The 14,914-nt window shown below is 44.9% G+C and overlaps 1 protein-coding gene across 1 annotated transcript in view; it reads right to left on the reverse strand.

Moving 5' to 3' along the window:
- The window catches only part of LOC141067757 (carboxypeptidase O-like), a 340,782-nt gene that overhangs the window by 285,341 nt on the left and 40,527 nt on the right, over positions 1-14,914 (reverse strand). Inside the window, exon 3 of the mRNA XM_073558228.1 lies at positions 5,160-5,284. Within this exon, the coding sequence (XP_073414329.1) occupies positions 5,160-5,284 (125 nt within the window). The remainder of the gene's footprint in view (positions 1-5,159; positions 5,285-14,914) is intronic.

Below are 14,914 nucleotides of genomic sequence, written 5' to 3' on the forward strand. Positions count from 1 at the left end.
AATATAATTTTTCTCGTTAGCAAATAAAGGTATCACTCCTTGAATACCTTTCTCATTTTTTTGGGACCTAAGTATTTACATCGCTTTTTCTGGCTAACACGATACCTCAATATTATTTTGTATTGTACATCGTAATGCCTTTACCATATACTCATTTTGGACAAAGTCTACTACATTCAATACATTTATTTTCATCTCTAATTACAGACTGGTCTTTTCTCGTCTGCTTATAACAGGGACATCTAGATAAGACAGGAGCAGCCACTGACAAGTGGGGGCACCACATCTTGTATCTTTTAGGGTGCCAATCTCCGCAGTTAGGTAGAATCAGCTTAGGACATAAGTAAGGGTGGTTTCACATTAGCGTTTAAGGCCGCAGCGTCAGCCTGCGCACGGCCGCCGCTAAGCCCCGCCCCCTGCCGCACCTCTGCCGGTAGCTCCGCCTATGGGCGCATGACGCTGCATGCGTCCTGCATCCCCTATCTTTAGCATTGGGGACACAGGCCGTGCGCAGGTATGCATTTGGTGGCGCATGCATCCTTTTGACGGTTGCGTTTGGCGCTGGTCGGCGCACCGTTGCAATTTGGTGCGCCGCATACCTGGAAACTATAGTCATTTTGCTATCAGGTCAGATTAATATTGAGGATCTGAGAGGCCAGTAGTACCTTTTTAACAACCACCTTTTCTGTTCATTGGTTATAGGGCACTTCCTTCACTGTATTACCCCTTTGTTTTTGTTGTTTGACTAATTTGGCTTTTAACAATTTTACCTAAAAAAGGTTAAATTTTAATATCCACCTTGCTCCACAGATAATTCCTTAATTATCCCCTAAGGTATATCCTGGCCCCCGTGTGTCAAATTCCTGGCTCCAGCCATATGTTCTCCCATCCTGCCCTCATGGATATCCATTCTGGCCCCATGTGATGTCCCATGATCCTGCCCTATCTGTCTCCATCATATCCAACCTGCCCCATGATCCTGCCCCATCGGGCTCCAATCCTGCCCCATCTGTCTCCATCCTGCCATCTGCTCTAATCTGCCCCCCGTGCTCCATTCTGCCCCTCTGTGTGCCATTGTGCCCCCTCCATGCTCCATTCTGCCCCCTCCATGCTCCATTCTGCCCCCGTGCTCCATTCTGCTGCCCCATGCTCCATTCTGGCCCTCGTGCTCCATTTAGCATTTAGCACTGCTGATCACACTGACTGGTACTGAGGGCATAGTAGCTGGTACTATGGGCACACTGACTGGTACTGAGGAAAAGAAAGAAAGAAATAACAGAGAGAGAGAAAAAAGAAAGAACAGAGAGAGAAAGAAAGAAAGAGAGAAAGAAAGGAAGAACAGAGAGAGAAAGAAAGAAAGAGGGGAAAGAAAGAACAGAGAGAGAAAGAACACAGAGAGAGAAAGGAAGAACAGAGAGAGAAAAAAAGAGAGGAAACAAAGAACAGAGAGCAAAATAAAGAACAGAGAGAGAAAGAAAGAACAGATAGAGATAAAGGAGGAACAGAGAGAGAAAAAGAAAGAGAGGAAAGAAAGAACAGAGAGAAAGAAAGAGGGCAAAGAAAGAAAGAACAGAGAGAAAGAAAGAGAACAGAGAGGGAGAAAGAGAACAGAGAGGGAGAAAGAGGGGAAAAAGAAAGAACAGTGAGAAACAAAGAACAGAGAGAAAGAAAGAAAAAGGGGAAAGAAAGAACAGAGAGAAAGAAAGAAACAGAGAGAGAGAAAGAAACAGAGAGAGAAAGAAAGAACAGAAAGAGAAAGAGATTCTATAAAGATACTATAGCAGCCTGGCTCCCATTGTAATGCCCACTTAAGCCTCTCAATGCCGGACATAACATGATTCGCTCACATGGCCAGCATCCTCAATTCCAGGGAGATCCCGCTGTCCGCTCTGTCAGAGGACACGGTGATGGATCTGAAGCATTCCCTGAAGTGCCTCCAAGGTTCCGTCACAATCTTCTCCTGAAATTACCTTATTTCCGGTCAGCTTCCAGCACGTCACTTCTGGTGGAGCGTCACGTGCGAGTTTTAAAGTGCTCCTCGGGGCTTCGCCGTGTACTCCTGTGTCCGCGGGAAAGGTAAACTTCCAGACGGGACAGCGGAGCAGACTCTCAAATTCGGGACTGTCCCACTGGATCTGGTATGGTTAGGAGGTATGAATGCTCCCAACCATACACCGACCTAGTACACGCACGGCTCCGCACACCTCATACACACACGGTTCCACTTTGTATGCCTCATACACACACAGCTCCGCACACACTTGGCTTCACTCTGTAAACCTTGTACACATGCAGATCTGCTCTGTACACCCCGTACACACACGGCTCAGCTCCGTACACATCGCACACACATGGCTCCGCTCCGTACATTTCATACACATGGGGCTCTTCTCCGCTCTGTACACACACGGTTCAGCTCTGCACACCTCGCATACATGTGGCTCCGCTCCACACACCTCGTACACATGTGGCTCCGCTCACCTCGTACTCATGCGGCTCTGCTCCGTACACCCCGTACACACGTAGCTTTGCTCTGCTCCGTACAAACACGGCTCAGCTCTGTACACCTCGTACACACATGGCTCCGCTCCGTACACTTCATACACGCATGGCTCTGCTCCACTCCGTACACACATGGCTCAGCTCCACCTCGTACACACGTGGCTCTGCTGCACTCACTTCGTACACATGCGGCTCCGCTCCGCACACCTCGTACTCAAGCGGCTCTGCTCCGTACACCCTGTACACACACGGCTCAGCTCCGCACACCTCGTACACACACGGCTCAGCTCCACACACCTCGTACACGCACGGCTCAGCTCCGCACACCTTGTACACGCATGGCTCAGCTCCGCACACCTCTTACACACACGGCTCCACTCCGCACACCTCGCACACACAGGGCTCCGCTCTGTACACCTCGTACACACACAGCTCTGCTGCATCTACTCTGTAAACCCCTCCTGACCCCACACATAAACTTCCCCTCATCCAGCACCTTGACAACCAGCACAGCAGAGTCCTGCAGACACCGAGGCCCGTGATCATGTGACCCCTGACACCTCCCCTCCTGTGACCTCATCACAGGTCCTGTGCACACAGAGCAGCCATATATGTGGTGTGCGGCTCTGCAGGTTGTGGTGGGTCTCTCTGGATGGGCTAGGATGGGGTGCATTTGGGGGGTGTGGCGGTGTATCAGTGCAGTGCAGGAAAGGCAGGTATAGCTCCCGAACCCGCAAGGCAATAGAGTAGGAACTGAACCTGCGTCTCCGAAGCAAGTTCAGTTCCTATATCGGCAGAATCTGCCACCCCCTATCTTCTGGGATGCACGCCGCCTGAGGCAGAGTGCTCAACTTGCCTCATGGCAGGTGTGCCCCTGGGTGCAGTCCATATCTGTGTGACTGGCCCCTAATACAAGCCTCCTCTGTATTTAAAATATTAAGCATCCACCCCTACTCATGGATGGTGGGTGTGCAAGTGGTTGTCCATCAGCATTTTACCCCTTTGCTACTTCCATTCTATACCATTAGGGCCTGCAGTAAACTGGCATTTTCGGCTGGTTTCACATTTGCGTTTTTTAGCGCTGAAAAAAACGCATATGTGCGCATGCGTTTTTTCCCCTATATTTAACATGGGTGCGCATACCTGCGCGCTTGTAAGCGCATGTATGCGATTTTCATGCGCTGCGTTTTTTTGGGGTGTGCGTTTGTATTTTCCAGACGCAGCATGTTGCATTTTTTGGCCCTGCAAAAAAGCGCATGCGCACATATGCGCACGTTTTGCGCTAAAAATGGCCATTATAGCCTATGGATGCGCATATGTGCGCACTGGCATGCTCATGTATGCGTTTTTTTGCATATGCGTTTTTTTTTTTTAACCATGGAATTTAGGGGTTTGGGTTAGTTAAGGGGGTTTAGGGTTAGGGTTAGGGTCAGGGTCAGGGTTAGGGTTGGGGTTTGGGTCAGGGTTAGGGTTAAGTATGGTTTGGTTAAGGGTTAGGGTCAGGGTTAGGGTTAGGGTTAGGGTCAGGGTTAGGGTTAAGTATGGTTTTGTTAAGGGTTAGGGTCAGGGTTAGGGTCAGGATTAGGGTTAAGTATGGTTTGGTTAAGGGTTAGGGTCAGGGTTAGGGTTAGGGTTAGGGTTATGGTCAGGGTTAGGGTTAGGGTCAGGGTCAAGTATGGTTTTGTTAAGGGTTAGGGTCAGGGTTAGGGTTAGGGTTAGGGTCAGGGTTAGGGTTAGGGTTAGGGTTAGGGTCAGGGTCAGGGTCAGGGTTAGTTAGGGTTTAGGGTTTGGGTTAGGGTTAAGTATGATTTGGTTAAGGGTTAGGGTCAGGGTCAGGGTTAGGGTTAGGGTCAGGGTTAGGGTTAGGGTTAGGGTTAGTAAAGTCATGGTTTGGGTTAGTGTGAGGGGCCACCTAATGTTGGAAAAAAACGCAAACGCGGTAAAAACGCACTAAAAACGCATACAAACGCATAAAAACGCTGCGTTTTTTTCATGCATGCTCATAAAAATGCTTGAAAAAAACGCAGCAGTTGTATGCTTTTGTATGCGTTTTTTCAATGCGTTTTTTTGCGGGAAAAACTCGCTGCAAAAAAAAGCAAGTGTGAAACTAGCCTTCGACATGTATTGGTAAGGCCTTCTTCACATGTTTGTTTTTTGTGTCTGTATGTAGTCCACACACACACCCATTGTAATCAATAGTGGTCAGGTTTTTCCTGTACAGGAATCACCATGATGTGTGAAGGAGGCTTAAGTATGTTTCTTTTCAGCAATGTGTCCATTTTCCAAACTGAGACTTAACAGTCAGTTCCCAAGATGGTCCACAACACAGGAAACTTTGCATAACTGCTAATCAACTTTCAGCATCTCCTTTACCAGGTAAGTGCATCATTCTTCCATTATCTTGAAAACACTATTCTAGGGAAAGAGGGTTTTGTTTTTTCATGCCCCATCCAACAGGTGTTTAATATTGCAAAGCTGATGTGGCAAATGGAAATGTTTCTAGTGAGCAAAATACATTTTTTATACCATGAAATTATGAAGAGAAAGAATCCTCTCTTCATAACTGACATGACAATCTGTTATGTCATTAGTACTTTGTCATCATGAGTTCAAGTTGAAAATCGCAGTAAAAATACACAGTAATTTAAGAAACTTACTTAAATGGTATGTCTTGTTGCACAAGGTTTTCTTTCATCTGCTGCAAATAGGAACTTTTGACATGAACATGTACTTCTCTTCCAGGATATATCTCTTCTACAATGTCTGGTTTCCACAAGTCCAGCTATGTAAAAGGAGCATTTGGAAATAAATAACACTTTTTTTGTTAATGTATTTATTCTGTCTAAATTATGTATAGACATTTAATACAGTATACAGGACTTGAAGTATTACATGAGGCATGTGTACGACACCTTGTGTAAGCTATTTCAGTAACATTAAAGAAGAACTCCCATGTATATTTTTTATTAAATGAGTGTATATGTGTATGTAATGTAGTGTGTGTATTAATATAGTCCTCTGCTGCCGCTTTCTCCAGTGTCCGATGCTGCTCTGCTCCTCTTCCCAATGACGCCACCGCAATTGCGACTAGCTGGGTCATGCTATGCTCTATTTGTGAGTCAAAAGTCTCTTTGAGGGCTCATGCACATGACCATATTTTTAGTTCTAGTGCTATCTGATAAACAAAGAGATAACATGCGGACCAATGTTATTCAGTGGGTCAGTACAGATGAGCAAGTTTTTTTCCACTGACAATCTGCATGTGAAAAAAAAATTGCATAATGCATGATTTTCTTCCAAAAATCAGATGAGACTCAATCATTCAAGTCTATGGGTATGAGAAAAAAATTGAATGAAATATGAAGCCTGAAAAAAGAAGTGTGGCTCCAGCTGCATGGAATTCTTCTTTATTAACTGAAGTAAAATTGACACATCATAAGACTTTCCATATAACCACACCAGAACAGGACAAGAGGCTACGCGTTTCGACCTACATGGTCTTTATCAAAGCCATACTCAACAAACATCACAAATCGGAGATATATATATATATATATATATATATATATATATATGCGACCAACCAATGAAATTACTTGTATAAATCACATGACATTTCCGACAGGTCCTTTGCATGAACAAAACATGACATATGAAAAATACATCCGACAACACATATGCTAAAACATTTAACAATAGTGCAACATTAAATCATGTCTTTTATTTAAGCCATTTGGATATCTGGTATTTAAATGGTAAATCCAAAATGCCTCTCGGGTGAGAAGGCATCGTCTGATGTTTCCCCCCTAGATGACAGGTTCACACGCTCAATTCTGTGTACCCTAAAATGTAATGTACTTCTAGCATGACAATCAATGAAATGCTTTGAAGCTGCTGAAATATTTCTTTCAAAATTATTTGTATTGACTATGTCATGCAAGTGCTCCCTAATCCGTATTTTTAGTTGTCTGGATGTACATCAGACATAAGCTACATTGCACTGATCACAATTAATTTTATATACTATATTGTATGAGTTGCAATTAATGTAATTTTTAATTTTAAAAACTGAAGTGTGATCACAATTGCTGAATTCTTTGGATACCTGCGCATGTTTGCACGTTTTACATATATTTGCGCCACATTTGTAAAAACCTTTAATAGTGAGCCAATTTTCTTTACATTTTTTGCGATCCAATGAAAACATGCTTGGAGATAATTTGTTCCCCAATGAAGGAGCTCTCCTGGACACCACATTTACACCGGATGCCAAAATCTGCACTAATTTCTCATCCTCATATAAACCAGGTAAAAATTTATGGACTATTTTTTTAATGCACAAAAATTGTGGACTAAATTGAAAACAGATGTATGGTTTGTTTCCTATATCCTTATTTTTATTCCTCATTAAAGATGGCATAATTAATTCCTCTCGTGTCTTTTTTTGCACTATTTGTTGCACTCTATTTAGAGTCCAATTCGGATACCTGCAGTTCTTCAATTTGTTAGTGACATGTCTGAACTCTTCCTTCAAAACCTCATCAGAACTGCAATTTCGTTTAACCCAGGTATACTCTCCTACTGGGATTGATTTTATTGTATGTTTATTGTGACTACTTGTTGCATGTAAAACAGTGTTCCCACTAAAGGGTTCGTGGTGCATTTTTGTGTGAATAATGGCACCTGCCTCACCCATCAAATCCAAATTCAGGAATTAAATTTTCTTGGAATCACATTTATACGTAAATTGGATATTATATTTATTAGAATTCAAATATGTCACAAAATCTGGTATGGCAGATACATTCCCCCCAGATAATTAGGGTATCATCGATGTATCTGCCATACCAGACTAATTGCTCCAGAAAAGGATTTGAAACAGAGTATATGAACTCCATTTCTCAAAAGGACATTACCAGGTTAGCAAGGGAAGGTGAGAATTTACCCCACATTGCCACTCCTTTTAATTGCAGAAAAAACTCTCCATTGAACATGAAAAAATTATGTGACATTAGAAACGAAACAACTTGTAAAATATAATTTTGCAGATTGACCGAAAAATTGCTATACTTGGAAAAATGAAACTGCAAAGCTCGTATTGCCACATCATGAAAAATACAGGTATATAAAGAAATTACATCACAGGTTAGCCACGTATATTTTGATGACCAAATTTTTTTTGAAAAAATGCCCAAAACCTGTTTAGAATCCTTGATGTATCCAGGGGTTCGTTGAACCAAGGGTTGGAGCAATGAATCAACCCATTGGCACAAGTGATCATTATTTGACCCAATCTCTGATACTATTGGTCGCATTGGTGGAATGCCAACAGATTTATGCATTTTAGGAACCCAGTGTATAATCGGGAGAACAGGGTTTTTTATTTCCAAAAAAATCAGCCTGATTGGTTGTCAGTACTCCCAGACTGAGACCCTCCTTAATTAAAGCACTGCTTTTTTCTTTAAATTCCTGAGCAGGGTTGTGTCTTAAATTTTATGTAGGTGGTGTTATCAGACAGTAATTCCATCATTTTTTCATGATAATCTATGGAATCTAACACCACTACCACTCCACCTTTGTCGGACATCTTTATGACCAAGCTAGAATTATCCTTTAATTCCTTTAATATCATATGTTGATGAATAGATAAATTTCTATTTGGTTTATTTAAAGACCTAGTTTGGTTATAAAGAATGAGCAAATCCCTCTCAACCATCTCTTGAAATCACTCCATACAGTTAGGTCTTGCCTGTACTGGGTAAAAATAAAGATTCTTAGTGACAAAAGAAAAAGACTGATCGCATTCTCCCTTTTTAGGTGGGGACTGCGATTCCAAGTCTTGTAAATTAATGAGCGCTAATTGCTCTTTGAAATTCATATCAGTATATTCATTACAAATACCATGAGAATAATTATGTTGTATTTGAGAAGAATGCTCATCTGAATTAATGTCACTAAAAAAATCCTTTTTAACCGTTAAGTTGCGCATAAATTTATTCACATCCAAGATGGTGGAAAAGAGATCAAAGTCCTGGTCTGGGACAAAATTGAGACCTAACGAAAGGATTTGGATTTGTTTTTCTGTAAGGCTACTTTCACACATCAGTTTTTTGCCGTCAGGCAGGATCCGGCTTTTTTTAGAAAAAACGGATCCGGCATAAATTTTGGAGAACTGTAGAAACGGATCCGTTTTTTTGCTGGATCCGTCTCTGTTCCTGGCGGCTGGCCAATTGGATCTGAGCATGCGCAGACTTAAAAAAACCGGATCCGGTTGCTGGATCCGTCTTTTTCTGGATCCGGCGCATTCCAGCGCCCATAGACTTTCATTGTAGCAAAAAGCTGGAAGCGCCGGATCCGGCGCTTCCGGCTTTTTCGCCGGAGACAAAAAACGTTACAGTAGACGTTTTTTCAAGACGCCGGAATGAGACAAGTTGCCGGATCCGGCAAAAAACGGATGAAACGCAATGCCATCCGGCGCGATCTGGCGCTAATGCAAGTCAATGGGGAAAAAACGGATCCGGCATTGCATTTTGCCGGATCCGTTTTTTCCAAAAAAAGCCGGATCGCGCCTGAAGGCAAAAAACTGATGTGTGAAAGAGGCCTAAGATTGACTGAGGATAAATTAAGAACTTTATTATAGTCCTGTGTTAATACTGGTACTTCTTCCTTCGGGTAATTACCCCTTGACCTCCTGCGATGCTTTCTGCCCCCTCGCCTTTGGCGTTTTTTGAGCGCCGATAATCTTGTTTCGATGGACCTGGAGTGTTCTCATTAATAGAAACATCTGAGGCACTTAGAGGATTATCCGAAGAATCCAAATCCGATGAGGTGAATGACACATGTGATTTAAATGTCCTTTTGAGATTTCTGCGTTTACTGTGAGTCTGGCTATATTTCAAGATGGATTTGGGAGTTTTATTAGTATTATCCCAATTGCCCCATTCATAAACCTTATTTGTGGAGTGGTCATTTAAGTCTCTGGCAAGCTTCCTTTTCTTTCGATCCATAATCTCTTCCTCCAACATGGAAACCTTATGATTCATGGAAGCTGCAAGAGAGTCAAATTGTGTCAATGATTTACACTCCACCATTGAGGCATTTAATTTCATGTTGAACTTCCTTGAGTTTCAAGTCCTCATGTTTAATTATTAATTTCATCAGGTTTAATGAACAATTGCTTAAGGCCATATTCCATTCATTTTTAAATTCTTCTGAGTAGAGAGTGGTCGGCAATTTTTTTATACGTAGACCTCTTGGTATCATATCTTTAGCCACATAGTTGTTTAAAGTGGCATGGTCCCACCATATTTTGGTCTCTTGTATTAATAGCTTTTCCAGCTTACTGAGACGCTCATCAAAATCCACCGCACCTCGATCAGGCTGATATCATGATCTCAGTGCGGGTTTGACTCGCACATGTGGGGTTAATGTCTGGAACCAGTGCTGGTGACTGGCATTTCTGGGGTTAAAGGTTTTGATCCCAGTGCAGGCTTACCTGCACACCTGGGGCTTATGATTGTGGCCTCTCCCTGGTTCTGGGATAGCTTCTTATAGCCTCAGGACGCTCCCATTCCCGTCAGTTATACTTTCGCCCTTGGCATAGTGTGGTGACCCCTGAGTGTGTTTGTGCTGTATTCTTGTTTATCTGATACTCTGTGTATGACTCGGTCTGTTCTCTGGATACTGCTTGTTGGATTCTGCTTGGTACCTTCTATGTCTGTTTGGTTTTGATCTCTGCTTGGCCCCGACTCTCCGTTCTGTCTCATCCCTGGTACTTAACTCTGTGTATGACCCGGTTTGTCTGACTTTGAGAATTCCTGTATTAGTGTTCTGCCTATCTCTGATAGCAGGACGCTAAGCCCCGCCCTCTTGTGGTCACATGACCGTAGGTCCTTCACTGCTCACTGACTCCAGATTCTCCAGGTCCTGTTTCCTTGAACTATCTGGCCATGTCTGACCCCGGGCCCCTCTGCAGTGTGGGTAAGTCCTTGCTCAGTGGTGGCTGCACGCCGACATTAACAGGACCGTGACATTATAACTGACCGTTAAGTTTTTTTTTTTTTTCTCTGTTGAGAAATATGGATCCCATACAATCTTTGGCTGAACAAATGAAAAATCTTAGTCAGATGTTTCAGGGTTTATCTCTGGAGCAGCAAGCTCTGGCTCATTCTCAGCAGCAGGTTTCTGAGACAGTGCGAGGGGCTTTAGCTGCTGGGTCTCAGGAGGCTGGGGCGAGTGATGTTGTTTTGGTGTCCCTGGTACCACCTGTTAAACTGCCTGATTTCTGGGAACAAAAAGGAGTTCAGGGTCTTCATGGAGGGTTGCAAACTCTTCTTTAGTTTGAGGCCACGTTCCTCTGGGGATGAAAGTCAGAAGGTTGGGGTCATTATGTCTTTATTAAGAGGGTCCCCACAAGCTTGGGCTTTCTCCCTTCCTCCCACTGCCCCTGGGAGAGTGTCTGTGAATGCGTTTTTTGAGGCCCTTGGGCACATATACAATGAGCCGGACCGAGTGCGATTGGCAGAGGACATGGTGATGAGTGTCTGTCAGGGGAAACACTCGGCTGAGTGGTTTTGCACAGAATTCTGCCGCTGGGCCGCAGAGGTCTCTTGGGACGACGCCGCATTTCGAGAACTCTTTCACAGAGACTTGTCAGAGCGGTTACAGGATGCATTGGCATTACATCCCCCACCTAACTCACTCGAGGACGCCATGACCCAGGCCGTCCGGATGGACCGCAGGCTGCGAGCCAAGGGGGTGATGCAGGCAGAGACTCCATTGATCCCTAGTGGAAAAGAGACTGTGTTTCTGTGCCCATGGATGTAGGGGCTCTCTCCCTGAAGGAAAAGGAGAGACAATGCCGGAGAGAAAAGCAGTTATGCTTCTACTTTGGTAAAACGGGACATTGGAAAAGGGAGTGTCCTGATTGTCCATCCTCAACCCGGTCGACGGGAAGCGACTAGGTCTGGGTAGTCAGCGGGGAGACTACTCAGACCCTCAGGTACCCTTTTTCTCATTTTCTAAGGTGTTGCTTCATGTAGAACTGTTAGTGGACGGTTGTTTTTTTCCCTCTACAGCTTTCGTGGACTGCGGATCATCCATCAATCTTATTGACTCCCAATTGGTCACATGCTGTAAGATAGGGACAGTTAGACTTAAGGTTCCAATCAAAGTGGTGGCCATTGACTCCTCCCCCTCACTAAAGAGGGAATTCTCTTTATGTCTGACTTGCTTTCGCTCAAAGTGGGCGCTACCCATGTGGAAAACTTAAGTTGCTTGGTTCTGGACAATCTACCTGCAGGATTGGTGTTGGGCATGCCCTGGTTACAACGCCATAACCCAGTCATTAATTGGAAAATGGGGGAGATTGTTCAGTGGGGGTTTAATGATTCGATGTTATGTGATAAGTCTGCACTATTGGTTGAACCTGTTAAATCTGTATCTGTGTCATCTGTCGAGCTGGAAGGTATTCCGGAGTACCTGAAAGAATTCGAAGATGTCTTCTCTGAAAGCGAGGCCGAGACGTTGCCGCCACATCGACCCTTTGACTGTGCTATCGAGTTAGTCCCGGGGGCTAAATTGCCTAAAGCCCATCTGTTTAATTTGTCTGGCCCTGAGTGCTTGGCCATGAAAGATTACATTGCTGAGAGTCTTCACAAAGGACACATATGTCCCTCAGTCTCACCTGTGGCGGCAGGGGTTTTTTTTGTAAAGAAAAAAGATGGCGGTTTACGTCCCTGCCTCGATTTTCGTGAGCTCACCAAGATTACTGTACAAAATACATACCCCCTTCCGTTGATTCCCGATTTGTGCAACCAACTTTCAGGGGCAAAATGGTTCTCCAAACTGGATCTTCGAGGGGCATATAATTTGATAAGGGTCCAGGAGGGGGATGAATGGAAAACCGCGCTCCTCACGACCAAGGGACTGTTTGAAAATTTAGTCATGCTGTTTGGTCTTACCAATGCCCCAGCCATATTTCAGAATTTCATCAAAGTGGTATTCTCGGATCTCATTGGTCGTTTTGTTCTCATTTACTTAGACGATATTCTGATTTACTCTCCCGACAGCCAATCTCATCTGAATCATGTACGAACCGTTCTCCAAAGACTGAGGGAAAATCATCTGTATGCCAAATTAGAGAAATGTGTGTTTTTTGTTCAAGAATTGTTTTTTTTGGGATTAATTGTGTCCTGTGAGGGTTTTTGCATGGACCCTAAGAAGGTGCAGGCCATTACTGATTGGGTGCAACCCCGAAACCTTAAGGGCCTTCAGCGCTTCTTGGGGTTCTCCAATTATTACCGCAAATTTATTCGAGGGTTTTCACAGGTGGTCAAACCACTCACAGATCTTACATGTAAAGGTGCGGAGGTGAGAAACTGGTTCTCGTTCGCGAAAGAGGCCTTTGTGACCCTGAAAAGAAGCTTTATGCCTGCTCCCGTGTTAGTACAGCCAGATCCATCCAAACCATTCGTCGTGGAAGTGGACACCTGTGAGGTGGGGGAGGGCGGTAATGTCCCAAGGGCCTGCCACTCTAACCAACCTCAGGCCATGTGCTTTCTTTTCCAAGAAGTTCTCTGCTGTGGAAAGAAATTACGACGTAGGCAATAGAGAGCTTCTTGCAGTCAAATTGGCGTTTGAAAAAATGGAGGCACTTTTTGGAGGGGGCCAGTCACCTGGTTACGGTGATCACGGATCACAAAAATTTGTCATACATTGAGTCTGCTGAAAGACAGGCCCGTTAGTCACTTTTTTCCCCCGCATTCAGTTTACGATTACATTTCGTCCAGGGTCTAAGAATGTCAAGGCTGATGCCTTATCGCGCTGTTTTCAGCCGGTGTCTCCCCCTGAGCCACCATCCTCCATTCTTCACCTTGGGGTTGTGATAGCAGAGGTCTCGTCTGAATTGGAACGGGAGATTCAGGGGGCCCAGTCGCGGGCCCCGGTGGCCAAGCCGGAGGGGAAGTTGTTTGTCCCAGAGCAACTTCGCCTGAAACTCTTGCAGGAGTTCCATGAATCCAAGCTGAGTGCTCACCCTGGTATTTCAGCCACGCGTCTGGCGGTGGCTAGGATCTTTTGGTGGCCTACCCTTGGTTCGGACATAAAAAAATTCATTGCTGGTTGTGGGGTCTGTGCTCGTTCTAAAAGCTCTCATAGCTGGCCGGCAGGGGAGCTGATGCCCTTGGCAGTGCCTGAAAGACCATGGACTCACTTATCCATGGATTTTGTTACCAATCTCCCTCCATCTAAGGGTAATACAGTGGTATGGGTAGTGGTGGACAGGTTTTCTAAGCAGGCTCATTTTGTACCCCTGTCCGCACTACCGTCAGCTGAGACGTTGTCCAGGTTGTTTGTGCAGCATGTGATCCGGTTGCATGGGGTACCCCTGAATGTGGTGTCTAATCGTGGTGTGCAGTTTGTGGCTAAGTTTTGGCATGCTTTCTGCAAAAAATTAGGGATGTCTCTGCCCTTTTCGTCTGCGTCTTCGTCTGAGAGCAATGGTCAGACGGAGCGCACTAACCAGTCTCTGGAACAGATCCTCAGGTGTCTAACCTCTGCTAGACAGAATGACTGGTGCGATGCACTGCCATTGGCTGAATGTGCCTTCAATAGTCGGGTGAGTCAATCCACGGGTATGACTCCTTTTTTGATCAATTATGGGTTCAGTCCTCATTTTGGTTTGTTTTCTTGTCTGGACTCGGGGTGTCTCGGGGCTGAGGGCTCTGTTCAGCGATTACAGAATACGTGGGCAGAAGTTCAGCAGATTATATCTAGGTCTCAGGGCAGGTATAAGTTTTTCGCGGACAGGAAACAAACACCAGGGCCCACGTTTCAGGTTGGAGACCAGGTTTGGCTCTCCACGTGAAAAATTTAAAGTTGAAGGTTATTTCAGCCAAGTTGGGGCCCAAATTCATTGGCCCATACAAGATTGTGAAAAAAATCTCAATCCAGTGGCGTATAGGCTGTGCCTTCCACCCTCTTTCAAGATCCCTAACGTCTTCCACAAATCTCTACTGAAACCTTTTGAAGCAGTCCGGGGAGACTCCGAGTTCGTTGCTCCTCCTGTTTTGGTCGAGGGGCAGGTGGAGTACGAGGTTGGTCATATCGTAGATTCCAGGTTGGTACGGTGGTCGGTACAGTACCTGGTTCATTGGAAGGGGTATGGACTGGAAGACAGGTCCTGGGTACCGGCCCGGTTGATGCATGCTGATCGCCTGGTGCGGGCTTTCCATGCTAAATACCCAGGCAAGCCTAGGGGGTCCAGAGGCCCCCCGTTGAGAGGGGGGTACTGTCATGATCTCAGTGCGGGTTTGACTTGCACACGTGGGTTTAATGTCTGGAACCAGTGCTGATGACTGGCATTTCTGGGGTTAAAGGTTGTGATCCCAGTGCAGGCTTACCTGCACACCTG

Source organism: Dendrobates tinctorius, unplaced genomic scaffold (genome assembly GCF_039654945.1).
Source record: "Dendrobates tinctorius isolate UK_male_01 unplaced genomic scaffold, ASM3965494v1 ptg000254l, whole genome shotgun sequence".
NCBI classification, from domain to species: domain Eukaryota; kingdom Metazoa; phylum Chordata; class Amphibia; order Anura; family Dendrobatidae; genus Dendrobates; species Dendrobates tinctorius.